The 15661-nt window shown below is 41.0% G+C and overlaps 4 protein-coding genes across 4 annotated transcripts; 2 read left to right on the top strand and 2 right to left on the bottom strand.

The window, feature by feature from the left end:
• Window positions 1–253: 253 nt before the first annotated feature.
• Window positions 254–3287, bottom strand: zp3c (zona pellucida glycoprotein 3c). Its single transcript, XM_077571642.1, has 8 exons — window positions 2549–3287; window positions 2363–2469; window positions 1600–1703; window positions 1120–1297; window positions 935–1052; window positions 762–850; window positions 609–679; window positions 254–433 (listed from the first exon to the last, which is right to left on the bottom strand). The coding sequence occupies exons 1-8, from the start codon at window positions 3095–3097 to the stop codon at window positions 276–278; spliced, it is 1374 nt and encodes a 457-aa protein (XP_077427768.1). The 5' UTR covers window positions 3098–3287; the 3' UTR covers window positions 254–275.
• Window positions 2344–7831, top strand: LOC144055565 (ras-related protein Rab-40C-like). The gene is made up of 6 exons (XM_077571644.1): window positions 2344–4074; window positions 4146–4206; window positions 4294–4354; window positions 5163–5240; window positions 5834–6056; window positions 6177–7831. The coding sequence occupies exons 1-6, from the start codon at window positions 3921–3923 to the stop codon at window positions 6479–6481; spliced, it is 882 nt and encodes a 293-aa protein (XP_077427770.1). The 5' UTR covers window positions 2344–3920; the 3' UTR covers window positions 6482–7831.
• Window positions 7832–9056: 1225 nt separating this feature from the next.
• Window positions 9057–12542, top strand: wfikkn1 (WAP, follistatin/kazal, immunoglobulin, kunitz and netrin domain containing 1). The gene is made up of 2 exons (XM_077571302.1): window positions 9057–9326; window positions 11025–12542. Exons 1-2 carry the CDS (start codon window positions 9057–9059, stop codon window positions 12540–12542), a joined length of 1788 nt encoding a protein of 595 aa, XP_077427428.1.
• A 1253-nt stretch (window positions 12543–13795) lies between these two features.
• Window positions 13796–15657, bottom strand: mettl26 (methyltransferase like 26). The gene is made up of 6 exons (XM_077571039.1): window positions 15295–15657; window positions 14988–15150; window positions 14443–14502; window positions 14263–14330; window positions 14100–14178; window positions 13796–14022 (listed from the first exon to the last, which is right to left on the bottom strand). The coding sequence occupies exons 1-6, from the start codon at window positions 15486–15488 to the stop codon at window positions 13966–13968; spliced, it is 621 nt and encodes a 206-aa protein (XP_077427165.1). The 5' UTR covers window positions 15489–15657; the 3' UTR covers window positions 13796–13965.
• Window positions 15658–15661: the final 4 nt, after the last annotated feature.

Genomic DNA, 15661 nt, shown 5'->3' with positions numbered 1-15661 from the left:
AATAGCCTGTTTTGACAGTGGCACTACTAGACCCAAAATGTTGTCTGACTCGTTGTCAAACCTGTGAATGAATCTCTTCCATCCCCTTGTGGTGCATGAGTGCATCTACAAAAATATGCATACGTTTCCAGGCAGTGCGAAGAAATGCAAATACCTGATAATGTAGAAAACTGCATTGACAATAGTAGTAGTTCCATGTAGACAGAAACTAAAGACAGCACAACACAGACGAGGTGAAGAAGCTTTTTTTCTTTTCTTTTCAATTTATTAAATAATTACTGCCAGTAGCTGAGGAAGTCACGATGGTCAGTCATGTCCTCCAAGCTGGAGGTGCCCCAGAAAGCAGATTTTGGCTTGAGCTCAAAGTCCGGGCTGCCGTCCTGGCCTCTGAAGCTGACCTTCCAGGATGGACTTGAGACCATGTTCACAGAAGCTGTTGTAACAATAAGTCAATCAGATGATTATGTTAAAGCTTCTGTTACATCACAATGTTTAAAGATATATTTTCACATTTAAAATGTTGCTTGAATATGATTCAGCTTATTCCTTGTGCTAAGCTAATGTTAAAAAAATATATAATAATAATGAATGGTGTACACAAAGTGCACCTTTTGATAGTGGCAAGCAGGAGGATTCGCAGCAGGCACACACGCTGTCATTGCCGTACAACTCCTTCCACCTGAAGCACAGAAATGACTTCATTGCTTGCAAACTGAACAAAAGTGGTATTCTAAACGGTACAATGATCTAATTTGACTCACTTTTGGGTAGCTCGATGATAATTGCAAGCCTTGGAACTGGAGGTTGGTGTTGGATCGCCCATAGAGAATTCACAATGCAGATAGAGTTGCTGAAAATATATATATTTTTAAGAGGTTAGTGCAACAAAAAAATGTATGCCACATTATCTCTTTTGTAGGCGTGTGTGCATTACCGATGGTGAAGATACAGCTGTGTCTTTAAATATGAAGGCACTCACTGAGAATTTTTGCATGTTTAAGGGGCCCTTGAGAAATTCAGACTCTCTTGTCACCTTGCTATCAATCATACAACTGCAAACATGAAAAATGACAATGTTGAATTGTGACACTTATTTTTGGCGAATGCTGAACTTTTTACCCTTGGTTGTCAATAACCGTGTATTTAGGTTCAGAGTAAGGATCTTGGACAGCGGTCATGAAGCACTTGTTGATGTAAAGTCTCTGGTCTGTTGAAGTGTTGTCTATTCGTTTCACCTCAAAGTACATCGTCTGTCCCAGGATAAACGTTTTATCGCCAACAACTTCATTCCCAATTGCTAAAAGAAAAAGAAAGGTCAATTGGGAAGGAATTATGCAAACTATAAATACCACTTATTTGATTCATTTCGTGTTAACAATATTTGTCATACTAGTTACTGTTACACAATGTAAAGTGCATCCTTTGTGCTATATGTGGAATAAAATCCATAAACAACTACAACGCACAATCACTTGAAAAAGAATATATAAATTCTAGCAATGCATATATGATGTCATCTTAAAGTAATTTAGTCATTTTCCACACCAGATAATCTTGTATGTGGAATGGCGACATACAATACTTTTCCAAAAATCGTACCATCTTGTGGAGTGATGATGTAAGCATGTTTTGATTGGAGGCGTTTGTAAACCGTGCCCCTCCTCAATTCGATTGAGATGCCAGGATTGAAAGAGTGAAAATACCTGCAGCAGGACAAAAACATTCGTGGTTAATGCTAACTTTAAAAATAGTAGATTAGCATCTTGTAATAGTGTACAGTATTCTAACATTTTAAATGGGGGTCAATATTTTGTTCGGTACACTTGTCTAAACACGGCATTATGATTATGGGGGGGGGGGGGGGGGTTACCCCGACTTCTCTGTCCGACTACGTGTCATCACTCTACAATGGTGACCCTTTTGGAAACAGACTGTGAATGGTAATACACAATTACTCGAGTATAAAACTTGATAGCTTTCTTTATGGAATGCTTATGAAATAAGATAAATACAATACTTGAAGCAAAATTGTTTGCTGGAGGTCAAAATGTGTTTTGAGGACCAAAATAAACAATTTATCACTATCCGCCATTTTGGTTGTTTACTTTCGCCACGAACGCTTTCAGGTCGGAACTGGGAAACGCTAACTGGAATAATAAATCTTCCGCCCATCCTCGAATGCATTACAGTTGCTCGAGGCTCAGGTGACAACTAATCACGGCTCACCTTCAGAAAACAGGTGAGCCTACCTGTGATTGATTGCTGCAGCAAGTAGCAAAATGTCTGCCCCCTTTAGATGGATAACACACTTCACTTTATGCAGTAAAATATTAGTAGTAAGACAAATTACACATTTTTTTACCTGGGATATTTGCACTGCAAGGAAACCTCAAATGGCATATCTCGTATAACTGGAGTGGTTGGCTCGTAGTGGATTACATTACTGATGAACAAATAATCTTCAGTACTCTAGGACACATTTTTACAGGCGTTAAACAAAACAAACAAACAAACAGACAACAAAAATCTGACCTGACATTTAACCAACCTCTCTCTTGAATCCACAGTCAGTTTTCAGAAGGTACAGAAAGTGGTAGTGTTCCAAAGTGCCTTCATTTACAGGACACTTGCCAAGTCTCAAGTCTTTGAATGCATCTCTTGTCGAAAAAAGTTCCTTGCTTACTTTCACGTACATGCGGTCAACGTGGCACAAGACCTCGACAAACTTTGATTTGGCCGCTTCTCCAGGTGCGGCAACAGTGGGAGGTGGTGCAAGCAACATTTCCATGACTGAGTCGGGGACAGGTCTAACACCTTTTTCTGGCACGAAGAGCTCTTTTGGGTCCTCTGAGAAAGTGACAATTCGATACCAAGGAGCCCTTTGAGGTGCTGAGGATCTACTCCTTAGGAATCTGTTATTAAACATCGGGGGCCTGGGTACAAGGCCTGGAGGCACTTCATCCATCTCGGTCTCCAGCTCTGTCTGCAAACTCTCCCATTCTGATTCTGCATCTTCATTTTCTGGTACACTTGTCAGTGGATTAGAATAGGCAGAGAAAATGAGTAGTAAGAAAATCCACATCTGCATCAACCCCATCTTCTGAATACCTTATTTGCTCTGCAGCGCTCACCTTTACTGATCAGTTTGTCACAACTGTCACCTGAAGTTAATCAGTAAATAGTTCAACCAATGAGAGTCTTTCTATTTTTCTAAAACATATGGGTCAAAAAAATCCCAAAATTATTATTATTTAATATAATTTACGTCCAATTTAAACAAAAGTATTTTTCTAAATTGCATTTGACATTCGTTTGCAGCAGGTATTTCGTTGTTGTTTTTACTGAGGATATTGCGTTTCGATTACGTCATACCCGGAAGCTCCAACACCGTGTCTCTGTCCTTACGGAAGCCGTGCTATCTTAACTGATTACTTCTCATTATTACCGGAACTGTCAAATAGATAAAACATTCTACTTTCTTCAGCGTATCAGTTTTCATGGGAGTCAATTCAGCCTTGGGACTTTCTGTGTTTTGATTATTGTAAATTTAGCGTCAGACGATTTTTGTTTAATTGTTTTGCTAACAAGGCAGCTAATGTGGCTAAGGCTAATGTTGTTTTGATTGTTTATGTAAACCTTGACATTGCTAATTTGTGTCCACGGTGTGTGAGTAGGTTTTTCTCGTGCTAATTCACAATTTTACGTATCATTTCTCTCTTGAGTTCGGTTACATTTTAATATATTTGCGCGTGCAGTATATTATTTATTTATTATTATTTTGATAGCTGCTAGATTGCTAACAAAACCGTGAATTTGTAGTTGTTTTTAATTGTTAGTTATTGTTGGGGCCGCTTGTTTGTCCCTTGCCACGACTATCGAAAGCGTGGCGAGCTTCACCAGCTCCCCGAGAACCGGCTTCAATGCGTGGGATGATGGGCAGCCACAGTAGTCCTGTCAAGAGTTACGACTATCTCCTTAAATTCCTCTTGGTGGGAGACAGTGACGTTGGGAAGGGAGAAATCTTGGACAGTTTACAGGACGGCTCGGTGGAGGCTCCCTATGCTTACAGCAGTGGTGAGTTGCCCTTTTGCGTTTTAATGTTATCATGTGTAAAACATCGAGTGATCTGAATTATGTGATTTTAGGAATAGATTACAAGACAACCACAATACTGCTGGATGGAAGAAGAGTGAAATTAGAGTTATGGTAAGTACGAGTAGTGGCCACAGTATAGGGAAAGGAACAAAAATGGAACAATATAAAAATATAACAATATGTGTGGTTCTCTTTCAGGGATACATCTGGTCAGGGCAGATTCTGCACCATCTTCAGGTCTTACTCAAGAGGAGCACAGGTGAAGACTACTAATCTTTTGTCGTGTGTTGCCATCAAATATTACACATACACATCCAGGTCAAAATTGTTGGGACTGTTGATGAGGGGGGGGGGGGGGGGGAACCCACGATGATCACTAAAATAACAACAGACTTAAGTAATAATGATTAAAAGATTCAGGTATTATGTTACTTTTGTGTTCCAACAGAATTATCTTGAAACAAACACTCATTAAAATGGCCGAAATTAAACTTGTAGATTTTATTGTGCCACCTTTTGAGGGAATCACTGCAATCAAACTATTTTTGTAAGTCTTTATGAGACTTTTAGCTTGTCTCGACAGGTATTTTGTCTGTATTTGTACTCGGCCTCATAAAAATTCTCCGATAGTACAACATCACACCCGCTTTACCAGCGTGTCATATACTTATTGCACCATTCCAATGAAGACATAATAAAAAACAAGTTTGGTTAAGAACAAAACATTCGACAATTCTATACTGCATACCACACTCCATTAATGAATGGTAGCCCAGAATATCATCATATCCTTTCGAGTTACTGAAATCATTTAAATGCAGGTTGTGTAATAAAATGTAAGGTTAACTGTACCATTATTTTAGTTTTAGTTTTTTTTTTTATATAATTCTTTTGGACCACAAAAATGAAACAATGACTTATTTTCACAGGTTACGTTTCAGTATTTTTTTTAAATTGATTATTATTTTAGTGATCATTTTGTTTTGTTTTCTTTCATCAACAGAGGAGTATCAGCAATTTTGTCCCCGTACTGTTTACCTGTGCTCACGAAGATTTTCATCCCATAGGGCATCCTCCTTGTCTATGACATCACCAATGGCTGGTCATTCGATGGCATTGACCGCTGGATCCGAGAAATTGATGAGGTCAGGCATTTTAGCTTAAGAAATACACTGCTTAAAAGAAAGTTAGCGATAATGTGCTTTTGGGTGAAATTTCAGGTTGAACCTAAAATACACTCTAAAATTTACAGGTGAACTTGAATGCCAACTGTTCAATGATTCATCACCAAATTCACAAGTGATCATTGACTCAACCAACTGCACTATGACTTGCTGTGGCATGTTGTGTACATTTTAATGTGCAATGTTTTTTTTCTTCCCCTAAGCAGTGTCATGGATGCGTATTTGCAGATAATGTAAAGATTCTACCCCAAAACATTTGCATTGATACAGTTACATTAACCTTCATTCATTGTTGATTTCATTGTTTTATTACCTGATTGAGACAAGAACAACAAGCTGAGCTAACTGTACTAAAACATTCAACAGTTGGATGACGTTCATTTATAAATGTACTTTAGAGAAGGGCAAATTACAATTTGCTGTAAAGCTTAGAGTGCATTTTCGGTTTATCTTGAAATGTTCACCCGAAAGCCGAATATCCCTAACTTCTTGTAAGAGCAATGTGCCTTACCACTTTCCCACAATATAAAAAACAAAAAAAATCTTTCTTTCAGCATGCCCCAGGTGTGCCCAGGATCTTGGTCGGCAACCGACTTCACTTGGCTTTCAAGCGGCAGGTTCCAACAGAGCAAGCAAGAGCTTATGCTGAGAAAAACAGCATGACATTCTTTGAGGTCAGCCCCCTGTGCAACTTCAACGTCATCGAGTCTTTCACGGAACTCTCGCGCATCGTGCTCATGAGACACGGCATGGAGAAGTTCTGGAGGCCCAACAGAGGTGAGCCTGTTGCTTTTCAAATCGCTTAAGCCTGTTTAATTTGTTCAAAATGGATCGATAGGAAGTAATCTGACGGCACTGGTTGACAGCAATGCAATGAAACCCCAAAAATCCGTTCAGTTTTCAGCCTGCAAGATCTGTGCTGCCGTTCCATCGTCTCCTGCACGCCCGTGCACCTCATCGACAAGCTGCCTCTCCCCGTGGCCATCAAATCCCACCTCAAGTCCTTCTCCATGGCCAACGGCATGAACGCGGTCATGATGCACGGCCGCTCCTACTCGGTAGCCAACGGTGCCGCCTCGGGCGTCACGAATGGCGGAAGCAAGGCCAACAGTATCAAACGCTCCAAGTCCTTCAGGCCCCCACAGAGTCCACCGAAATCATCTTCATCGACTTCGTCCAAGGGCAACTGTAAGATATCGTAAGTGAAAGCGTGCACTGAGGCCAGTTGTATGTTGGTGTCGGTGCTCCAAGGCCATGGGAGGTGGAAACAAGCTACCTACAAGTAAACCTTATCAGAACTTAGCGCTGCCTTGGGTTTCTTTCTTTTTTTAATGCACTTCCTGGTGCCGTCTTTGGAGGTTGTTTTGTCCACAATTTTCCTAAAGAAGCTCACTGATGGAGTTGAACAAGACATTGGACCAATAGACAACACTACAAATGAGGGCACAAATCTCCAGCTCAATTTATTTGTTTATCCTAATATTTAAAGTTGGACTGTCTTGAACTTTTGAATATTGTGTCAGATATATGTACTTGTTTAGTCTTGACACCTGTGGGAGACTCGTCTAATTTAAAGTGTCTTATACCCTCATTGAGGGTTCGCGTTCGTTGCAACTTGAACTTTCTTCAAATCTGAGATTACCCTTTCATTACATTTAAGTCTGACTCGTTTAAATTTTGTCTCAGTCGAGATGGGCTCAATAAACTATTTGCACAGTTGGCAAAATTGCCATTTGAAAACAGCATTGCTCTGTTTTGTAATGCTAGTGTGTGTCTTTGAACTAATCTGCTGCTTCATATGCTATTGGATGTTTTGTTCTGGCCTTTTAGCCTGTTTAGTGAAATTATATTTTACATTAAAAACTTTGGAAATTGCTTGGTGCTGATGAGGAAAAGTACAAGCTCAACGTACAGGTTTTTACCATGATAGCTTTGCTATCTTTCTTTGTATGAATTGAATTGTCTTTTGTTGTTGTTATTTGTTTGCATTTTTGAATATTTTGTAAACAATATGCTATGTATTTATGAATGTAAAAATGATAGTCATCTGCTACCTTGCTGTGGCCATATAGGACCAGGTGGAATGTGGTGTCGCTGCCTCAAGTATTTGTGTTTTTGACCTTCCTTTAGCCTCTTTGAAAGGCACATGACAGCAATGTGTGGTTGCTGTTGACATTTGACAAACTTAACTTTGTAACCATATAAATAATTGACAAGAGGTGTAAGATGTCGAGTTTACAGCAAAACCTCACTTAAGAGCACAACATACGTTTTATCCCAACTCTTTTTTACAAGCGTGTTTGTAACTGCTTCAATATTGGTATACCTTTCGAAGTCAGTCATGTTACCATCACAATATAACTGATCTATGTGGTGCGATTACAGGAATTAAAATATGGTGCACATTTTCCATTGCTGCTTTTGTCTGTTCTGTACTGAGACCAGTGTGTTGGACTTTATTAAATAACTGAAGCACAATCTGTTGTCTTGATGTAATCATAGCTGTGTTGTGAAGATTATAATTCACATTTACTCATCCTGCTGCATTGAAAACAAAGACACCCTTAACAAATAAAGGGTAAAAAAAAAAAAACGTTTGCCCGTGTGTTATTTGCCATGTTTTTCGCACCACCCGCATTCAAACATTTATCAAGGTCATTGTGGGAAGATGTTTGGTTCTCTTTGTGTTGTGAGGCCAACGGAGCCGACGAGCCTTCTAACCTGCGGGGGGTGCTGAATTGATTAGCGTTGTGTTGGCCACTTTTGGATAACCGCCACATGAATGCAGCGGTCAAAAGTCACAGAAAGGTTACGGGGTCACTGCCAATGAAAAGATTAGGGCTGCAGCTTCTCAGAGCCTCGCTGCGGCGTCGGGACAATGCAAATGTGTGTCGCTTTACGTCTTGCCTCTTTACAGTGGGAATGAAGATCGATGGACACTATAGGGAAATGTATATTTTTAAGAAATTATATTTTCAACTTGTGTATTAAATTTTAACAAACAACATCTTCAGTATAATTTCCAACATGGCGTGATGCAAAAGTGCGCTTTGCAAGAATCTCGTACGTAATGCTTCCCACTGTAAACAATTAGTGATATATTATTTAACACCAAAACAAACGCCCCCTAAACTGAAACTTCCACATCCGCGATCAAAAAAGTTGATTGGCTGTTTACAGGCAACACCGCAATAAATTGTGTCTGGACACTTTTCACGTTAGACTTCTCACAGGGATGTTTATGTCCGTGCGCACGGTTGTTGGCACAGCTTGTTGCAGCGTGTTTTCTTTGATGTTTTTACAATGTTTGTGCAGTTGCTGAGCGCATGTCACTGCTTCATAAAAGTTTGAGACACTGGACAGCCGAGGAGGCGGCCAGAGGGGGCTGGCTGCCCTTTCTCCCCCTCTCCATTCACTTTCTGAAAGCCTAATGTTGCGTCTTTCTTTCTCATTGTGCGCTTTCGGTGAAATCCCCCAGAGTGATTTTTTTGGGGGTCTACCGACAAGCGTGTTTTTATATGGACGATCAAGGAAACAATTCTAGCCTTACGAAAATACCATTACGTGACGTAGCCTATTTTTTTCGAGTAGATTTGTCCATTTAGAAGTTTCGTGACGCACGGAGCTTGGTTGGATAATCTTTACGCACTGCAAGGCGGCTGACCAAAAAAATAAAAAATAAAAAATAGCCTGAAAGGCTACAAGAACCTACTTCCTTATCTTGACCTAAAGGAGGTATGGAATTAATCAAAGGACGACGATTGCAAAACAGCAACAATGTATAAAACCTCTCGACCAATTTTGGATTACAGATGCGCCAAGAAAAATACAATTTGGCGTCCTGCACTCAACGCTAACAGACCAGATCAGGGATGGATTGGCGGTTATTTGCGAACACTTTTGGTTTGCCAATTACTCGGACTTTCTCTGGCTGCAAGTGTGTCAGGAGCCAAAGTGGAACATGAAGGGCTTTGTCCCAACAAACTCAACACAAATCTCTGGGTTGATGCACAAAGCACCTGCGAGAGAGAATGCAACGTTGATGAGGTGAGGTCATTTATATTTCAAAAAATATTTCCAATTAGGGAGACCGGAGCTAGTTGTATCACTTTAAAAAAAAAAAACTTTTATATATTTCTTAGAATCAATAGATCATATATAAACAAAATGTATACCAGATGAAAGACCAACGTCTTAGGTATATTTTTTGTATTTCTGTCATTTTCATACTTTGTGTCAGTGCAGAGTTATAAGAGATCAAATAGAGGGAGTGAACATGTGACATGTTGCCCCACCAATGGGTAAGTTGTCACACTATATTGGGTAAGATGTCACACTGGATTTTGCAACTAATATACAAGGACAAAATTATTATTTTTTTTCTTGTTTTATTTTTCTTGTTGACTAATAATTCAACAGAATGGGAGACATGAGATATTCCCAAATGGCCTTATTCAAAAGATTTGTTTGGCGTGATGTGGGGCGCCTAAAAGCTTCTGGCATTAAAAAAAATTCTGTCATCTACCCCTCCCCCCCCACCCCAAACAAAAGAAAACATTTATTTCATTGTGCTTAACTGTCAAAACTATGAGTTTGTTTTTACATTTGCACTATTTAACATTTCAGTACGGACTTTTTTTTATATATTAAAGTGACAGTGTGTAATCTTTAGCCCCATCTAGTGGTCAACTAATGATGAATTTAATCTAAAAAACCACCATTGCTTGCAATAATATGTTCTATCACATCAACATACAAAAAATATATATAATCGTAGGTCTAGTCAACGGAAATTATATTACATGGCTGGGGTCTCACCTTACAAGAGGCTGACATGTTTCGCCGCCATTTTCCTGCTACGGATGCCCAAAGGACAACTTGCATGCTTGCATCTAGTGCAGGACCCAATGGGTCGACCACACTGGGGTCACAGCTGGGGTCTGCAGGTGGTCGTCGCTGGGTCCCGTCACTCGTAGTTTGTCCAGTCACTCTTATTTTACCGTTGCTATAAGCTGTTATTATGTCCCTTATGATGATCATTTTGTCAGTTGCTATATGCCGTTTTACAGTCTTATATTAGTCACTCTTGTATTAGTCACTCTTAGCTTGTCTAGTCACTCTTATTTTGTAGTTGCTATGCATTTACTATATGTGCCTTATGATTCTAATATTGTCAGTTGCTATGCAGTTTTACAGTCTTGCATTAGTCACTCTTAGCTTGTCTTGTAACTCTTATTTTGTAGTTGCTATGCATTTACTATATGTACCTTATGATTATAATATTGTCAGTTGCTATGCAGTTTTACAGTCTTGTATTAGTCACTCTTAGCTTGTCTAGTCACTCTTATTTTGTAGTTGCTATGCATTTACTATATGCACCTTATGATTATAATATTGTCAGTTGCTATGCAGTTTTACAGTCTTGTATTAGTCACTTTTAGCTTGTCTTGTCACTCTTATTTTGTAGTTGCTATGCATTTACTATATGTGCCTTATGATTATAATATTGTCAGTTGCTATGCAGTTTTACAGTCTTGTATTCGTGACTCTTAGTTTGTCTAGTCACTCTTATTTTATCATTGCTATATGCTGTTACTATGTCCCTTATGATGATAATTTTGTCAGCTGCTATATGCAGTTTTACAGTCTTATATTAGTCACTCTTTATTTTGTCATATAAGCCTTTATCCTGTACTTTTGCCACCTGTGTCAATAAGTGGTCTGTGCTTTGTGTTGTGTGAGCAGGACTGTGCTGACTTTGAGAAGTGCTGCACCAACGTGTGTGGCCTCAACAGTTGCGTAGCCGCCCGATTCGCTGACGGCACCACCGCTCAGCCCGATGGCCTCGGAGGAGGGAAAGGCGACGCCGCCCCGGGCTCCACGGCAACCTGCGATGGCTTCATCTGCAGCCAGCAGGGAGCCACCTGCGACATCTGGGACGGCCAGCCCATCTGCAAGTGTCAGGATCGGTGCGAGAAAGAGCCCAACTTCACCTGCGCGTCGGACGGCCTGACGTATTTCAACCGCTGCTACATGGACGCAGAGGCCTGCATCCGAGGGGTGACCCTAACTGTGGTCGCCTGCCGGTTCTACCTGGCAGGACCCCACACGAGTCCACTGCCTCAAGACACGACTGCCTATCCCACCCCGACGGCCTCCCAGGAGGACCCCATGCCGCCCACGCTGTACTCCAACCCTCACCACCAGTCCATCTACGTTGGAGGCACGGTCAGCTTCCACTGCGATGTCATCGGCATCCCCAGACCCGACGTAACCTGGGAGAAACAAAGTGAGCGACGCGAGAGGCTGGTCATGAGGCCGGATCAGATGTACGGCAATGTTGTGATCACCAACATCGGACAGCTGGTCATCTACAACGGCCAGGTGTGGGACACGGGCATCTACACTTGCATCGCACGCAATTCTGCCGGGGTTCTCCGTGCCGACTACCCTCTGTCGGTCATACGTCGGGCTGGCGACGACTTCTCCGAGGATCCCGAGATGCCCATGGGGAGGCCCTTCTCACCGGCGGACTGCCTGTCCGAAGTGGACACGAGAGTGTGCAGCGGCGAGCGCCATGTGGATTGGTACTACGACAGCAAGCTGGGATCCTGCATGGCCTTCAGCAACGGCGGCTGCGAGGACAGCCGCAACCGGTTTGAGACCTATGAGGAATGTAAGGCCTCCTGTCAGAGAGAGGGGATGGGGATCTGCTCGCTACCTTCGGTCCAGGGACCCTGCAAGGCTTGGGAAGTGCGTTGGGCTTGGAATCCTGTCATGAAACGCTGCCAAGCGTTCGCCTACGGCGGCTGCCACGGGAATGCCAACAGCTTCAACACGCACAAGGAGTGTGAAGCCAGCTGCCCGACACCCAAAAAGAAACCTTGCAGGACGTGTCGGGTTAAGGGCAAAATGGTACCCAGTTTATGTCGCAGCGACTTCGCCATTGTGGGCCGGCTGACCGAGCTGGTTGAGGACTTGGACTCGGGATTGGCCCGCTTTGCCTTGGAAGAGGTTCTCAGAGATGAAAAGATGGGCTTGACTTTCTTCGACACCAAACATCTTGAGGTGACCATTGACAAGATCGACTGGAGTTGTCCCTGTCCAAATATCACCGTGGAGGAGAACCCTCTGCTGGTGATGGGGGTGGTGCAGGACGGCATGGCCATCATCCAGTCAGACAGTTACGTCAGAGCAATAACCGATCGCAGACTCAAGAAGCTCCGTGAGGTTCTGGGGAAAAAGACCTGCCAGACATTGTAAAACTCTCCAGACTTGCTATTGCACAGATGGCTGAAGGAACAAATGGCACTGTGAAACATTTAGCACCAAAGTGGACGTTAGTTAGCCCAACAAAAATTATAACTATTTTCACACAAGCACTAACTGACATCAAGCGCTACTTAAACTAATTCTCAGGTGTGTTTTGAGCTCTTATTCTGGGGTTTTTGTTTTGATTTTAATCATCAAAGTACGATTGTACTTATTTACCTTCACATGCAGTTTGTACGATAGCATTCACAATTATTGACTTTTATAGCTGTCAGAAAATATATCTTTATATTCATTGTCTAAGTAACTTGTATTAGTGGCATGGCGCCACTTAAATTGGCTTTATATTGTTCAAGATTTTTTTATTTTATGTATATGTTCAATGTATAATGTGCACATTATCACCTATAAACCTCTTTTCACATTATTTATTACTTGGTGTTTCTGCTAAATTATACACACACACACACACGCACACACACACACACACACACACGTAGATATACAAAGGGTGTCAAAATTTGTGCGTTAATTTTGAGTTAAAGTTCCTTTAATGCCGCAATTTTTTTTTTTAAAACACGGGATTAATGACCGCCCCTTACTTGCAAAGCCTGGGGCCAATTCCAGTCGCAACGCAGCAGACACATCTATGTCAAAATTTTGCAGTAATAAATCATTTAATAATACATATATTTGTGGAGACTGAGGTCAAGATGTATTTTACAATTTTAAAAATGTGCATGATTTCACAAGTTACTTCATTGTAAAGACTAGATAGCTCTTTATATGAAAAGAAAAATGCACTGAGCTGCCACCAATGTCTAACAAATGCAATTATGCCATCTAGTGACGGAAAAATGACCTCAATACAAATCAATAGCGTACTTGTTTTTTTTTTTTACAGTACAGTAAATATTATTAATTTTAACTCACTTGTATGAATTAATATGAAATTACTGTATCAATGATTAAAAGATGCAGCCATATTTATCTTAGTTTAACATTTTTGTCCACTTGTACTTTAACAAGAGTATGAACACTTAGATATATATTTTTTTTACATTTTATTGTACAGTGAGAACAGATTTTTTTAAAAAAAAATTGCGATTAATCACAAGTTAACTATTGAAGTCATGCGATTAAAAAATGGAATCGCCTGACATCCCTAATATATACACATGCACATATAAACAAATATATAAACACAATGAGAAGAGCAGCACAGAAGCAAAAAAGGCGCTAAATCAAGATAAGATTAGCACTTTTATTCATGTGTTCAATCAGTAATATAGTGTACTACGATACAATCATTCTGTAATCAGCTGGAGGAATTTGGCAACATGTCTTGAGCTTTGAGTTAATTTAAGGCGCTTTTCTCCATCATGCTGTGATCCGTTCACCAAAAAATGACACTTCACACCAAACTCTCCTTCCTGAACACGAGACATTTGTTGTTGGCTGGCATGTCCACCTAACACGGAAAATATTAGCATTATCATTACACAGGGAAAAAAAAAACATCATACACTTGAAAAGCTGCTAACTTACGATTTTTTCCAGGAATAAACCATGTATTTCTGCAAGCGATTTGAGAAGGGAAATATCCCTGAGGCCCCACTCTGGATTCCTGCCAATTAAAATGTTTTGTTCTTGAGCTTACTTTCCACAAGCGCATTGAACGTGATTGATAACTGTTAAAAGGTCCCCTTACCTCTGTCGTAGGCTTAAGTCAAAATCAACATTGCTTTGTGGTGTGATGCCGCCATTCACTGCATAGGGCTGGAAAACGAAGCAGAAATCAGATCACATACTAATTGTGAAAAAAAATTCTGCCATAATTTCATGCAATGCACATACAGTATATGAGGACATCAAGTTGTTTTAAACTCACCCCATAAGTCAACAGTAGACCTTGTGGCTTCAACACCACTCCAGCCCCTTTGAATAAGCCCTACATGCAAAAGAAGCAGCATTAGAAGGAGCAGAGGAGTGTAAACAGTGTCCAACTGTCCATTGTGAAAATCCTGGAATCCTTTAGGAGAACAATTATGGCCCAGGAGAGAGATGAAAATCGAAATTTCAGTATACTTTAATACACACTTTATGGGTGGGCAGCCACTCCAGACACCCACTATTTGTATACAAGTAATTCAAAAGTGAATTGTACATATTGTCCTCTTTACGATTGCACTTCTTTATCTAAGTGTCTTTTAGTGAAAGCACCAGTGGCACTAACTAACTAATGGGGACAAATTCCTTGCGTGTTTAAAAAAAAAAAAAACGATTCTTATTCTCCTTATATAGTTATCAAAACAGAATTTTTATTAAAGCTCTTGCACTGGATATGATTCCAGTGTGCAGGTGTAAAGCAGCAGGTGGGAGTATGTGTAGGAAAAGTCCATGGACTAAAATTAGACCCATCAGCGAGAAACATGCCTCTGTACAAGCCATCGGAGAGATGTGGATCATGTTGATGTTGAGGATCAGATCCAGGCTCTCTGGTTGGATCCCTCCCCAGTGATCATGACTCAGAGAAGCATCCAGGTGGATGGCAGGCTTCACATTGTTCGGTTGGTAGTGAGCTCTGTAGGCTTCTATACTGAAAAGAGAGAAGCACGATGTATTGTTAGTCCAACCACACAAACTCGCCTACATCATTAACGCCTCTCGTGATTGGTGTAAAGTCCACTGATAATGCAATGTCGGTCATTGAGTTTAATTGCGGTATAAAACAAAATAATACCTGGCTAAAGACCGCTGATCGTACTCTGACGGCTGCCAAGTAATGTTCCGTAGTGCCCCAGCAAAATGTATGACATGTTGTCCAGTACCGGAGGAGATCTCGAGCGCTTGCAGCCGTCTGTCGGCGTTCACGCAGCCGCGCAACACCGACAGGATGGGCTCCTTATTCCTTTCCGCGGCGGCGGCGTTCAGCATCCTGCTAAAGCCTGGGTACAGCTGTCGGGTGATAAAATACAATTTACGAAGCCACCCCAGGACCTCTGCTTGTTGTTTTGTTAGTCCAAATTGAATAACTGGTGCGTATAGTCTCTTGTTTTGTTTTTTCGTTAGAAAATGCTCAGCTTCCGGCGTGTCATAAGCCACGTGGG

The sequence above is a fragment of the Vanacampus margaritifer genome, chromosome 7, assembly GCF_051991255.1.
Source record: "Vanacampus margaritifer isolate UIUO_Vmar chromosome 7, RoL_Vmar_1.0, whole genome shotgun sequence".
Lineage (NCBI taxonomy): Eukaryota > Metazoa > Chordata > Actinopteri > Syngnathiformes > Syngnathidae > Vanacampus > Vanacampus margaritifer.
Note: the sequence above shows the minus strand (reverse complement) of the source record. Positions and strands in the feature narration are given on the sequence as shown.

Coding starts and splice junctions, on each gene's coding strand:
- mettl26 (XM_077571039.1), bottom strand. CDS start 15,488: ATGCTGAACGCCGCCGCCGCGGAAAGGAATAAGGAGCCCATCCTGTCG. Junction 14,331..14,442: donor GTCTACTGTTGACTTATGGG/GTGAGTTTAAAA, acceptor TTCGTTTTCCAG/CCCTATGCAGTGAATGGCGG. Junction 14,179..14,262: donor GACTTAAGCCTACGACAGAG/GTAAGGGGACCT, acceptor TTTAATTGGCAG/GAATCCAGAGTGGGGCCTCA.
- wfikkn1 (XM_077571302.1), top strand. CDS start 9,057: ATGTATAAAACCTCTCGACCAATTTTGGATTACAGATGCGCCAAGAAA. Junction 9,327..11,024: donor GAGAATGCAACGTTGATGAG/GTGAGGTCATTT, acceptor TTGTGTGAGCAG/GACTGTGCTGACTTTGAGAA.
- zp3c (XM_077571642.1), bottom strand. CDS start 3,097: ATGGGGTTGATGCAGATGTGGATTTTCTTACTACTCATTTTCTCTGCC. Junction 851..934: donor CAGCTGTATCTTCACCATCG/GTAATGCACACA, acceptor ATATATTTTCAG/CAACTCTATCTGCATTGTGA. Junction 680..761: donor TATCATCGAGCTACCCAAAA/GTGAGTCAAATT, acceptor TCTGTGCTTCAG/GTGGAAGGAGTTGTACGGCA.
- LOC144055565 (XM_077571644.1), top strand. CDS start 3,921: ATGCGTGGGATGATGGGCAGCCACAGTAGTCCTGTCAAGAGTTACGAC. Junction 4,355..5,162: donor CTTACTCAAGAGGAGCACAG/GTGAAGACTACT, acceptor TTCATCCCATAG/GGCATCCTCCTTGTCTATGA. Junction 5,241..5,833: donor GGATCCGAGAAATTGATGAG/GTCAGGCATTTT, acceptor TCTTTCTTTCAG/CATGCCCCAGGTGTGCCCAG.